The sequence below is a fragment of the Dama dama genome, chromosome 18 (assembly GCF_033118175.1).
Source record: "Dama dama isolate Ldn47 chromosome 18, ASM3311817v1, whole genome shotgun sequence".
Classification (NCBI taxonomy): Eukaryota; Metazoa; Chordata; class Mammalia; order Artiodactyla; family Cervidae; genus Dama; species Dama dama.
Genome location: NC_083698.1, coordinates 27753518 through 27768358, shown reverse-complemented (window position 1 = coordinate 27768358; position 14841 = coordinate 27753518). Strand labels below are relative to the sequence as shown.

Genomic DNA, 14841 nt, shown 5'->3' with positions numbered 1-14841 from the left:
GCTCAGAATTAATACTCAAAATTAATTTTTCTAATTTCAGAAGTTGAATTTAGGTATTTGTATGAAGTAAAGAAATTCATAACTATGTGAACAGAGTTTCAAACAGAAGCACCAACAAATGCTTTGGGAAGAGGCAGCCTCATTGGGATGCCAAGATCAATTCTCAGTCTGACTCTTCTGAGGAGAAATACTCATTTACATGTGTTTCTCCTGGAGTGTTTGCTTAGCAAGGAACTTACCTCACTGATTTACAATCATACTTGTTAAAGCCATCTCTACCTGGAGAGATAATGGATAACAAGAAGACATATTCTACCTTACATTCACACATCTAGTAAACTGAAGTAGTAAGTGATTCATTTGAGAGTTTAATACAGAGTACCTGTGTTGGAGAAGGAAATGGCAACCACTCCAGTATTCTTGCCTGGAGAATCCCATGGACAGAGAAGCCTGGCGGGCTACAGTGCATAGGGTCGCAGAGAATTAGACACAACTGAAGCAAGCACACACACACACACACACCTGTGTTATATCAGTATTTTACTGACTTGACTGTACTTATTAAATAACAATTTTTTAAAAATTTCCCAGTATGTCTTTTGCACATATATTATTTAAACGATAATGCACTCTAAACTAGACATCTTTCTGGTTACTTTAAGTACATAAACCATTTACAGAGTTTATATATTTGCATGACTTACATGAACATGCCCTCTGGGGTCATTCGTCCTGCTTGAATTAAGTAAGTTCCAAATCGAAATCCCACTGCATAGGCAAAATATACGAAGGCATGGCTGAATGCATAACAGATTCCAATGATCTGTGCTTTCTTCAAGGTATTTCTGAAATGCACAAAATTTACCAGATAATGGGGCATGAGGTATAGCAAGGTCTTTAAATAAATGTAGAGAAATGAATATAGAAAATAAGATACGTTATTATTTAGAATTTTAGAGAATTTTTTCTAAGAATTAAAAAAAGAATTTACCTTTTTAACTACTAGTAATTATTACAGAGAAAACAACAGAAATAATGATTTTCCCTATGGCTATATGGCTCTGTAGTTCGATGTAACAAAACTGACTCTATGTATTTTCAAATGAATGGGCAAGGTCTGTTAAAGAAGACCTAATGAAAGAGTTAAAGAGATATGGCTTAAAAATATTTCCTATCCTAATCTTGCACTAAGAGAATAAATGGTAAAAATTAAAGGGCAGTACTAACCAAAGAAGCATGAGTGTGAAAGAATACAAAGCTATCTTTCTGATAAAGTAAGGAGGACTAGTTTATAATTAAAAGTGATCACCTTTGACGTGTATATATTTGTTTTAAAATGTGAACTATTTTAGAGATTCAATATAAAGGGCTAAGCAATATTATTTACCTTCTTAAATATGTTATTTCCTTAACCTTGTTTCATGGAAATAATAAAATGCTCACTCAGTTATAGTTCATGGCAATGTGAGAGGACCTAAAATGTATGTTCTAAATGTGCTTACTCTCAACTCCTCTTTCTAGTCTCCTCTTGGTGGACTTATGTGAGAAATTCTGATATGCCATTATTAGGAATGATTCCAGAGCAAATGAATTGGCAGGCAAACCACTGCAGTCACCCAGGAGTACTGTCTTTATAGGAACAAACTATAGTTAATACAATCAGTATGAATCTACATTCACCTGTGCTGAGTCTGAAGCGTCTCCTCATACATTTGCTCAAAGGCTTTTTCTCTTGTTAATGACATTATAGTACGTATATTCTCCACAGCTTCAGTTGCTATCTTATAAAACAAGATAATAAAAGAGAAATAAAATTAGTAGTGGTTAAACTTCTGATTGTGAATAACGGTCACGTTGAAGACATGTTAAGTACATCAAGTCAGTGAGTTTTTCTGGTAAGTTTTCTTAGCTTCTTTTTTCCTTTCCCCAAAATAAGATTGTTGTTGTTTAGTTGCTAAGTTGTGTCTGACTCTTTTTGCAATCCCATGGACAAAATAAGAAAGTAATATATCAGGATAATACACTCAGGGAAAATTCCTTTTGAAAAGATTTTGTCCACTGATCTAAATTTAGCCTTCTTTAAGTCTTCATTGAATTTCTATTTAGACTAGTTCCATAAGGAGAGGGATCAAATATTAGTGAACATTATATCCATATGTAACTATGCAAAGAAGCTGTCTTATGAATTATGAGCTAATTCAAGCGGTGGACTGTAGCCTGCCAGGCTCCTCTGTCCATGGGATTCTCCAGGCAAGAATACTGGAGTGGGTTGCCATTTCCCTCTCCAGGGGATCTTCCCGACCCAGGGATCGAACCCAGATCTCCTGCATTGCAGGCAGACGCTTTAACCTCTGAGCCACCAGGGAAGCCCGAAAAAGACAGCAGAGAGAATCAAATAAATAATTATTTCATTCTAGCACAGAACTGCAAATAGCAACCCAAGGACTTAGGAACACTGCCATAAAGTAACATGGAATGTGTCTTTTCAATTCTGTATAAGATATTTTATGGCTATTTTTCATTTTGATTTCTGTAACCTTAAAAGGATATTTATTTATTCAATTATTTGCTGCACTGCACAGCACATAGGATCTTAGTTCTCCAACCAGGGATCGAAGCTGTGCTCCCTGCAATGAAGCATGGATTTTTAACCACTGGATTGCCAGAGATATCCCTTAAAAATGATATTTAGTTTAAATATATTAATGCTTCTTCATAGTTACATAGTTTTCAAAAAGAAGAGGTATCAAAAATGGAGGAGACTTTTGGCTTAGAATAATTTGGACATGAGAACACATGTTGATCTGAAAGAGAAATTTCCTGCTTTAACAGTCTGCTTCCAGACTGGCAGAGTAGACTGTGGAACAGATGAAGACCTAGGTAGACACTCAAGGTTATTTGAAGGGAAACTTGGGTTATGGGAGAGAATTGGATATCTAGACCATGGTCAGGACACCTGGATTCTGCTCTAAATTCTCATAATTTCAAAAGAAACTCAAAGAAACCTCCATTTGTAATATTTTGTAGTACATAAGGAAAATGGATAAGAATGCTGAAATCTTGAGGAAAATAAAGAGAAATGAACACAAAATCTTGGGTTCACTTTTCACAAGGGAGAAAGGACTAATAAGAGAGCCTTAGAAAATAAACTTTAAAAAAAAAAAAAACTAATATGGTCATTTTAAATCTGAAAAATAAAACATTTGATGATTTGTCCAAATCTATACATGCAACCAAAGAAGGACCAATACGTTTTACTGGTCCATATTCTAAGTTTTGGTGCTTGGTAAAGTGACAGATTAAAAAGCCAGTGGGAAAAGGACACGTTGCCTATTTGATTGGAATTAGTAATTGTATAGTCTGAGGTTACTCTAATAATGCAATAAGGAAAAAATCAAAGATTTTTGATTTATAACTAAAGCTCATGACATAAAAATTAAGATGAATAAAATACAACTAATTAGGGCCAGATTAACTTGGAAGTGTGATAATTTGCAAACACACGGAGGGCTGAACAAAATTTCAGCCCTCTGAGGCAAATATATGCTAAACAGTTCAGTCTTTTTGCTCAAGCCGGAGAATCCCAGGGACGTGGGAGCCTGGTGGGCTGCCGTCTATGGGGTTGCACAGAGTCGGACACGACTGAAGCGATTTAGCAGCAGCAGCAGACATTCTAAAGGTCCTTATCTACTGCAGGAAAGGTGGAAAGGCCCAAGGGTCATGAAAACCAGATTTATTTGGGTCTTGTGCTTCACTGAATCCCTATTCATGAATATTCATACTATATCTAATATGATACAGTCACTGTGATTCAGACCATAAGAATATTAAAATCATTTTCATACTCAGGCATGATCACCAACTTTGATATAAATCTTGAATACTATATCTTGGGCTAGGTGGCCAAGAGAAGACTTCACATTTACATGATGCAGCTTCCTAAAGTCATGAGAAACAGGTTTTGGACCTCTACTGAGATGAAAATCAAGAAAGACAGAAGGTCCCCAAAAGCAAACAAACAAAAAAGTTGACTATCATCTAAGAGGTAGGCAACAGCCTGGGAAAGTAATATACCACCTGCAACTGGAGAAAAGGGTGGATAGAAGATGGATAGACACTCAACAGGGATGTTACGTAAGAGATTCCTACTTTGGGTGAGTGGCTGGATCAAATGACATCTCTTTCAATTCTTAGATATTATGGTACTACATTTCCAATATTTCCCTAAATCTCTGCTACAGTGATGATTGTTATGAATATGACTGATCCTGGGAAAGTTACATGTGGGTTTATTTGCTAAGTCATGTCCAACCCTTGCAACCTCATGGACTGTAGCCCACCAGGCTCCTCTGTCCATGAGATTTTCCAGGCAAGAATAGTGGAGTGGGTTGCCATTTCCTTCTCCAGGGGATCGTCCCATCCCAAGTTGAACCCTGGTCTCCTGCATTGCAGGCAGATTCTTTACTGACTGAGGTACCAGGGAAGAAAGTTATATATGTCAAAGCATTTTCTAAGTAAATACATTGCTCATTTTGATCAGTATAAAGTTTTGTTTTAGGCACTCCCATTAGCAGTACCTTGCCTTGCATTTAGTAAATATTATATTTCCTCTTTATTTTGAAAAATGAAATACCCATAATTATTCAAGAAATTTAATTATTCAATAATTAGAGAATGGGCAATCACAATGTTAACAAATTCCCCCACAATTTGCTAACAGTAGTAATGACTGACATTATTGAGTGCTTATTGCTTTCCAGATACTATTGCATATACCTAATAAGACTGTTTTCTGTAGTACTCATAAAGATCTATAAGTGGATAGTATTTTATTTCTACTTTACAAGGAAGAAATTGAAGTCCAGAAATGTTGATATAACTTGCTCATATCACACATTTGTTAGTGATAGAATCTGGATTCTAATTCAGCCAATTTGACTACATAGCCCATGCTCTAAATTATGTACCCCCCTATTGCTATGACATATCTATACCCATCCTAAACTGATTTGTATGGATTTCAATACATATACACCACTTTACAGATTCTTAAGAAAGGAAGTTAATGTTAAAATGGAATCTCTTCTTGATTTTCTCTTAAAATGTTATGATGGTAACAATGGTATTTATTTTACCTTTCCAGCACGCATAAGTTCTTGCTTATCCTTGTTGGCAAATCCAGTCATTGCTGCTGTTTCAATCATTCCTGTGAAAGCAAGTACTGGAGCAATACTCAGAATCAACAGTGTCATCTCCCATCCGTATATGAAGGAAATGATAACTGAAAGTCCCATATTAATTGTATTTTGTGTTAAGACACCAACCCTTGAACCTGTTGCCTATAATCAGACATAAATTGGGGAAAAGCCAGTTAATTTTAAGTTTATAAGAATTGCTATGATAGTTTCTTGCAAAATAAGTTTTTTTGGAATATATTTCATAATATCTTACAGAAAAACCAAATGAACTTTTGGGTCAACCCAACAATTAGAGATTTCTTTTTTTTTTTTAGTCCCTCAGGCTGTGATGCCATAGACTGTAGCCTGCCAGACTCCTCTATCCATGGAATTCTACAGGTAAGAATATTGGAGTAGGTAGCCATTACAGATTCTTAACCATCTAAAACATCAGAGAAGTCCATTTAGAGATTAAATAATACTTAAGAGTTTAAAAATGTCCTATACTATGCGGTCACTATGTTTTATTTGTATACCTTATGTCCAATATTATTGTCCTTTGAATCGTTCCTATTATTCTTTGGATATATTATTGCTTTCTGATACAAAAATATTTTCTAGGCCCTACACCTTAAATTTGTCATTTCTTCAAGGAGTTTGAGTTCCTGTTAGTGGAAGATGTTATTTAGAAGTCAAAAAAAAAAAAAAAGAAGTCAATATATAATGCCAGTTGTGTTCATTATCAGTGGAATGTTAGTGGATATAACCAGGGAGTGTGTGTGTGTGTGTGTAGATGCATGCACATATTGAAATCTATATTTATTTCTCTCTTTACATTTCTTGCAATCCATGGGTTTATATCAATACATCCAGTTCCAATTAAAAAAAAAACACAAGGTTATTATTTCTGGCTTTCTCCCTCTAGTATTTGTTATCCACTTCTTCAATAGTAAGAAACCTAGCTCCCATTTTCTTTAATAGAGTTTCATGATCAGTCTCTCTGCTATCATGCAGATCATGACCCCTGTCTCTGCCTAGGAAGCGTACCCTCTCCTGGCACACTGGTTTTGCTTTCCTGCATGAGGCTGGTGCCTCATATGAATGCCCAATTCACCATATGTGGTCTCCAAAACCCAGTCCTGCCTCTTCCTCTTACACCGAAAAAGGGCTGGTACTCTTAGCTACTGTAATATAGTAGTGCTGAATTGAATGAGGATATTCACTGAAGCATATCCTTTGTATATAATATCTTCCCTTTTCTGCACTTTATAACAATTTCACTCAGCAAAATTCTACAGAGGCAACATCAAGATAGAAAAGGAGTTGGAAACATTATGGTATAAAATAACATAAAAGAAATTTGGGGAAAAAACTCAAAATAGGTAGAAATATCTTTATCACTGTTTGATGAGAACTACATGTCTTGAAATTTTAAGCTCCTTTATGCTAGGATGAAAAAAGGAAACCCCTATTTACCTAGAAACATAGCTACAATCAACTAGGATATCAATTCACTTTTTAGAACATATGTTTTGCTCTGATCATGAAAACATGGTCATTGGAAAAGGTCTAAATAATGTTTTAAATGACATCCTTCCAGACATAAATACATACACATTCAGATTAGGATTATTGTATGTATTCAGCATTGTATCCTGCTTTTTTATCCCTTTATATTACACTGCAAGCTTTTTCATAGGTCATTAAATAGTCTTCAAAAAATTTTTAGTAGATTGCTTCCAATTTTTCACTACTAAAAACAAAGACATAATGAGCATCTTTGTGCAAAATCTTTGTGCTCATCTTTTATTTCCTGATATTAAATTCCTAGCCTGGAATTATATGTTAAAGGGTATATACCCTTTCATTCTTCATAGATATTGTCAAATTGCTTCTCTAAAAAATGATATTACTATTCACTGACGTATCCCCCCCCAAATTAGTATCATCATTAAAATAACATTAATGAAAAATCTTCTTTCCCCACAGGGCTCTGTGAAGTAAAAAGTTGCCCAGCTGTGTCCAACTCTTTGTGACCCCATGGACTACACAGTCCATGGAATTCTCCAGGCCAGAATACTGGAGTGGGTAGCCATTCCTTTCTCCAGGGGATCTTCCTGACCCAGGAATCGAACTGGGGTCTCCTATACTGCAGGCAAATTCTTTACCAACTGAGCTATCAGACAGGGCTCTGACTTACTCCTAAAAATTTTTTTGTGATTTTAGTTTCAAGACTGAATTTCATAATGATTCACTATTTTCCCATTTTTCACTGAACTATGAAAGAAAACTCCCCCAAAGTAAAAACAAATAACAATAGCAAACACCAAACAAGCCACTAAAGACTGCAAATTCAGACAGACAGACAGGTAACGTATTTTAAATATGCCTTAAGGTGTTTATTACAGACTGACTCTAATCAATGAGGTTGAAATAAGAACCATATTTGGTATTTAATACTTACTCACACTCTGTCTCTTGAGGATTCTGGATGATGCAGAGATATATGATGTGTATATTATGACTGAATTGTCCTACACCTCCAACCCAAATTCATATGTTGAGATCCTGACTCCCAGTTCCTCAGAATGTGACTGCATTTGGAGATAAGGTCCTTAAAGAGGTGATTAAGTTAAAAATGAGGTTTTTGAGGGTGAACCCTACTCCAATATGATTGGTTTCCTTATTTTTTTAAAAAAAGGAAATTTCAATGTGGACATGTTTGCACAGAGGAAAGACCATACGAGGACACAAGAAGAAGAAAACGATATATAAGTCAAGGTGAGAGGATGCAGAATGAAACCAACCATGCCAACATTTTGATCTTGGGCTTTTAACCTCTAAAGCCATGAGGAAATAAATTCCTGTTGTTTAAGCCACTCAGACTGTGGTACTTGGTTACAGCAACCTAGCAAACTAATATACTGTCAACTTGCTTCTTTCCTCCTACCCACACCATGAGTTTCAGAGTTATATAGATCATATAGTTGGATGAAGAGGCTGTGGAACTTAAGCACTTGTAATGTTGAAGGTCCCACCCCACATCAAATTACCTATGGAATGCCCCTATGGCCACATAAACTCTATATATTTTTCTATAAAATAGAAATATTTTTAAAAATTACAGTCAGGTTTTGTTAAGAATAAGATATTCTTTTAGTATAAAATTTATCTAGATATTACTAAGAAATTACTTGCCATCAATTACTTGATAGCTATGTTTTGTAGGCCTTTATACATTCATTAATTTCCACTTTGTAGTTTCTTAGTTTGAAGTCAATGACTTTTCCTTTTTCAGACCACAGTTCTTAGCACTATATCTATATTTACAGAAGTATGAAATATATCCAGTGGACAGTTATTCTTTTCTGTTTGGATATTTCCTATTAGGTGGCCATAATATAGTTCCTTTCTTCACTGCCTTCCTCTGTTTTTATCCTAGTTTCTTTAAAAATTACAATTCTTGACAGTAGATCAAAAGGAAGTAAAGAGGTAGAAAACCAGAGGAGGAAAGACAGAAAGTATGCTGAGGATTGTAGCTTTTGTGTATAAAATTATGCACTGTGCTGGAAAGAGAGAGAGAAGTACAGTAGATGAACTGTAGATGCCACAGTGGATGAACATTTGAGAGTCACTGAAAATTAGGCTATACACTATGCATACCAACCTCATGTCTAAAAACATTCAAGTGTAAACCTGTCAAATTTTTGATGGAACAGTCTTGTGTTTGAACGTTTTGTTTAGGCCATAAGAACTTTCTATAAACTGCCTTGTACTTGCATATCCTTGCTTATTCAACAAGCTTGAGTTATCTACTTTTGTACTAATCTGCTTCTTGAAAATAAGATCACATACCTTTCTATGTGGCACTTTAGTTTAAGCTACCAGAAACTTATTGAAATATTCAGTCAATGCAGCCATGGACAGGCCACAGTCCCTGCCTTTTGGTGATGGTAGCAGGATAAGAAGGATATAAATATATCTTTCTTATTCCAGAAAGAATTCTTTTTAAAAATTCAGTCTTGAAAAATTCTACAAGAACTAAAGGAAAATAAAAAATTGCCTTTAAAGCCTACAGTGATAGTGTAGTTCTGGAAAGAATTTAGAACTGGAAATCAGAAGAAATTTAATGAAACTTCTTTAGATTCTTTATCAATGTGCAGAAAAATAGAATTTTTCCTTGAAAATTAAGAGCAGAAAGTCATAATTAAATAGTTCTGCAGATAACAATTATGGAGTATCTACTATGTCCAAGGGACTTCCCTGGTGACTCAGAGGGTAAAGCGTCTGCCTTCAATGCGGGAGACCTGGGTTCGATCCCTGGGTGGGGAAGATCCCCTGGAGAAGGAAATGACAACTTACTCCAGTCTTCTTGTTTGGAAAACCCCATGGATGGAGAGGCCTGGTGGGCTATAGTCCACGGAGTCACAAAGAGTCAGACACGACTGAGAGACTTCACTATGTCCAAGGTACTGTGCTAAATGTGGGGAATACAACTTTGATATGAAAATTCCAGAAAATTGGTACCATAAGAAAATAAATGGAAGTAAATTCAGTATGTAATTGTAGAAATAAAATTCCATATGGCAGGATTTCTGCTTCTGGCTAACATGAACAGAAGGAATGAATTTGTCCTTTCAGCTGAAACAAATAAAAAATAGACAAAATATATGAAACAATAAATTTCAAGATACTAGACCTAAGGCAACCAAGGGAAATGGGAAACAAACACGGTGAGCCCTATGATTGCCCCAGCTTACGCCTTGAAAGGGCTTTAAGGCTGTAGAATAGACAGGGTGAACTCTAAGCCCTCTAAGACAGAGCCCACCAGACTGACTAAGTGGAATAGACAAAGCTGAGAGTCTGGAGAGTCCGAGGAAGCTAGTGTTTGCAATACAGAACACTAAAGGTATACAGAAAGAAATCTAAATATCCAGAAAGGCTCCCCTTTGAGTATTCAATTGAACGATGCATGTGTGAAGACTAGAAATAGTGATTCGTCATACCAGCCTGACTGGAAAACCTCATTATTCACCTGGCATTGGGTAGCACATGTTCAATGTCTTGTCTCAGTAGTTGACTCCAGTCTTGCTTAATAAATCTTAAAATCAAGACCCACCCCCTCCCAAACATCAAACTGTTTCTAGGTAATTTAACTGCATCCCAGAATAAGAATATTTATAGAAACACAAAAATATTCAGACCTCAAAATTTATATTCAAAACATGTGGCATCTAGTCAGAAATTATCAGGTATGCCAAAAAGCAGCAAAAAAAGACCCTTAATGACCATAAAAATCAATAAATTGAAACTGACTCAGAAATGACAGAAATGTTAGATGTAGCAGATAGTGGCCTTAAAAGTTATTATAATTGTATAGCATACACTCAAAAAATTAAGAGATAAGGAGGGTAAATGAAAAAGACCCACATCAAACTTCTACGAATGAAACATGTCAGTGTGCATAAACAAAGTTTTATTGAAACACAGCCACGTCTCTCTGTTTGCCTACTGTCTGCCGCTCTCTGGGCACTGCAGTGATGGAAGTTGAGGCATTGCTAGAGAAACCTTACGTGCCCCGCTGCTCACTTGGTACTGCTGCTCAGTGTGAGGACACCGTAATTTGGCAGCATGTTGATTGCCACATGTGTTGCTGTACTGTGGTATTTTATTCAAGTTTTTAAAATTACCATTGATGTCCATCATCTAAAGACAAGGAAGGAAGAGAAAAGTGGACTTTGGGACGTCTGCTTTTAAGGCACAATAGGCTGTGGATCACTTTGCGTTCTAATTAGATGCCACAGTGTTGTGTTTATATGATACTGTATAGTTCTAAAAATCAACAGAACATGTCAACATTAGCAGACAGCACTCATCATAAAATTCCTAATTCACAGGAAAGTAACATTTATAAAAATTAGAAAATTAAAATGGAATAACACATCTTAACAATTTATTCATAAAACTAAAAAGTGAAAATGAGGCTGAATCTAAATAAGTTTCTGAGTAGCTCATTTATTAGCTAAGTCAAGAAAATCACAGACAGTTAATTAAATCATGTTTGATTGAAGCAGTGGAAGAAATGTGTTCAGAAAGAATAAATTTATATCAGATGATTAGTGTTTTGATGAGAACTATTGCCCAAAAAGTTGAGAACAGCAGAAATCTCAATGATCAATTGAAAATCATTTTGAAGGTCATTTTGAGTAGTTTCCCTGGCTCTTGATGGGTTGAACTAAATACTGATACTGCTTAATTGTTGGTTTTTTTGAGTCAGTGTCAAAGTGAAGTGACTGAAGTGACTGAAAAATTAGCTGCTGTGGATAATCTGTATGCAACAACTACAGTTGAGAATATTTTCAAAGAAGTTGAGACAAAAACCTAGATGAATACAACCTGAAGTGTAACCTGCTAAGATGTAGTACAACTAATTGTGGCAAAAATATTTGTAGAGGAAAAAAAAAAGGTTTAGTTGGATAAATTTATAAAGTTTGTGAAAATGAAGGTGTTTAAGGCCTGTTGTTATTCATTGTATTCATTAATATTTTGTGGAAAATAAATGAATTTATTACACATTATTGGACCAGTATGCTCAATGAAGTCCATTTGTCCCTATAGCTTTCTCTTATTTTTTTGGTCAAAAGCGGAAGTTGAACTTCTTGATTTGTCTTCCCAGCAATTTGTGGGTTTAGCAGCAGTAAAGTTTTACTATGGAGTATTGGGTTCAGGGCTGAGATTGAAATTTTTCTTTATAAAAAGAACCACCTTGTCCACTGTGGTTTTGGATATTAGGTTTTGCTGTAGACTTGATAATGTCTCAATGAATTCAACCTAAAATTGTAAGGCAAACAGCAGTTATACACCAACATTATACTGTGGTAAAGTGATTTCAGTGACTACTCACATTGTTTGAGTTGTAAGTAATGTTAAGCTGTTTTATATGCTTTCCATGTCAAAGAATTAAATCAAGAAGTGAGGTCACCATTGCCTAGGCAATGATAGCCAAGCTCTACCTAATCAATTCATTGGGCTCTTGGAATTAATAAATGAAATTTTTATTTCTTGGGGGGCAATGTAACTATAGTTCTGATGAGGAGAATTCTTGGAACTAACATTATGTCTGTCACTGGTATATCAAGTGTACATTGTGGCATCAATAACACTTTCTTATGGACAAAAGTGAGGCAAGACTTCTGGTTGATGAAGAGGAGTTGCTAAAATATACAGAAATAGTACCTTGTAATTCTGTGAAATTCAGTATCCCAAAGAATTTAAAATGGCTCTATACCTTTAATAAAACTACATTTTACACAGAAAATAGTCTGTTGACAGCTGGCAGTAAGCCATTACCTTGGGCTGAAATAATACCAGTTAAATTGGTTGTATTCAATCAACTGCTTCAGGAATCATTTTGTCCTATAACCTTAGTTCACTAACATGTTTTTCTCATGACTCTCAGAGTATCAGAACATCTAAAAATGACCAGGAGCTTAGACTTTTGGTCATCAGTAAGGGTTTCATAATAATATTTATTGTTATTAAGAGGCTAGTTCATGAACATTCACCCTAATACATTTGATAAAAGTAACATGTGACTGAAATTGCATGATGAAGAAACTGAGATGGAAATATTTCTTCCTTAAGTTGATATGATAGAACATATTGCCCTGAATTATTGTTTTTTGATTCCTCTCTAGTGTGGTGTGTCTTTGTGAGTAAAGAAATAGTGGTCAAATGGGATTTGGAAATAATTCCTCCTTTAATAGAAAGAGAATCCATTCAAGTTAGATATGATTCTACCTATATATGGCAATGCAAGGGTTTATGTGAATTATATGCCAGTAGACACAGTCTCATTCTTGATATCCTTCTTTGGTTGCTTTGCTTTTCAAGTTCTGCAGCTTTAGATGGGTCATCAGTATTCCAGACATCTAGTCTTTAGCTACTTCTTATTCAATGAAAATGATTTGACTTGCCCAGAAGTTATCATGAGGACAACATTTACTAACTGTAACAGGAATTTTCAAATGATCAAATGGTATTAGTCAAATGCTTATAAGGAACCACACTGACAAATATTCTCATTAATTTCTCTTGATGAGAGACAACATTATCATTTGACACAGCTAAGAGATTTTAGGAAAGCAATGTTGGTCTTTAGTACTAATTTGTTCTTTTCATTCAAGTAAATACTTACTTAAATAAATGTCTTACCTATCAAGTATAGCTGGTAGTAAGAATACCTATTTCACTGAATTCTTAAAAGATCTGAATGATGATAGGTAGTAAGAGAAAAGCATTCACACAGCAAAGCAAAAAAAAAAAAAGAAAGAAAGAAAAACAAGGTTTGTAGAATGGAGATCCAAATGGAATTATAGGGACTGATATTTCTGCCAAATTTAGTGAACCCTTGAATTTCTAAATACAGATGTTGTCATTCATCTAATTCTATTGTGCTATGAAGGATTACTATCCTCATTATTTAATGACTAAGTGAAATTCTATCCATCATTTTTTTCCCATTTATATCAGTAAAACCCAACTTCTCAGCCTTACTTTAAAATTTAAATGCTATCCAATGAAATTTAGAGCCTTGTTTTAAAAATTATAAAAAAGAGTTTCAGGAAGTGATGAAGATGATTCCCCCTTTCCTCTTTAGGTCTTTCTACATCATAAAATTAGTTTTCTAAACCAATACAGAAGCATGTGAATGTTTATAATTGTCACCAACTTGCTCTATTCTCTAGTATTAGAAATCTATCTCCTTGCATGTACATATTGAACAACGAGGTTTTGCAAAAGTTACAAAAATTAGAATAGTGGCCATGTCTTGTGGAAATAGCTTCCAAAAGAAAATACAATTTTGAAGAGTTGTTTTAGTTGACAATTTGTTGCTCTGATAGCAATGCTGTAATCAACATTTCAGTATTTCTAAACAATAACAACAACCAAAACCTGTTAAGATTTTTCTGTCATTCGGAGGTGCATCATTGGCTTTCCTTTTCTCCACATGCATAAGGAAAAAGGAAAGTTCATAACTCTGGTAGAATTCTTATTTTAACAAAGAGATCAAAAACTTTATCTCACTTAAATTCAAAGTGGAAAAATTTTGATTTGCATTTCTTTTCTCAATCGTAGTTGAAATCCCACTTGTAATAGAAGATTAATTTTATTGAAATAACTGGATGAAAACTAATAAATTACTCTTTATCTCTTCCATACTATCCTACTCCCCATACTTATTTAAGCATCACTTGGACAGACATTATGCTGGTCATTCTGTTGTTAATTTTGAATATTGTGCATAAGCGTGAATTTTATTTATACCTATTGTGACCAGTCATGATTACACATAACTCTTTAACTTGATCTGTATAACAATAGCACAGAACTATTTCCAGATACGCATGAATTTAACTTGTTACATATTATGTTAAACGAGATTTTATTTTCTGGGGGAAAGTAAAAATTAAATTTTCTTCTTTTAAAACTTCCAAGTTATTTGTGTGTTTTAATTTTGTTACTTTATCTTATATTACTATCTAATTTTGAGCTTTTTTGTCTAGCTCATTCTTGGTATTTTCTGTAGTCCTCTGGTTATCCTATTATATGTCCTAAACGCCCTTTATTTTTAGTTAAAAATGTCCAGAACTGAAAGGCTTCC

General features: G+C 34.7%; 1 protein-coding gene across 1 annotated transcript in view; it reads right to left on the bottom strand.

The window, feature by feature from the left end:
• Positions 1-14841, bottom strand: part of ABCB5 (ATP binding cassette subfamily B member 5) — a 113315-nt gene that overhangs the window by 20278 nt on the left and 78196 nt on the right. Inside the window, exons 20-22 of the mRNA XM_061166316.1 lie at positions 5136-5339; positions 1681-1781; positions 705-845 (exon numbers count right to left, since the gene is read on the bottom strand). Of these exons, the coding sequence (XP_061022299.1) occupies positions 705-845; positions 1681-1781; positions 5136-5339 (446 nt within the window). The remainder of the gene's footprint in view (positions 1-704; positions 846-1680; positions 1782-5135; positions 5340-14841) is intronic.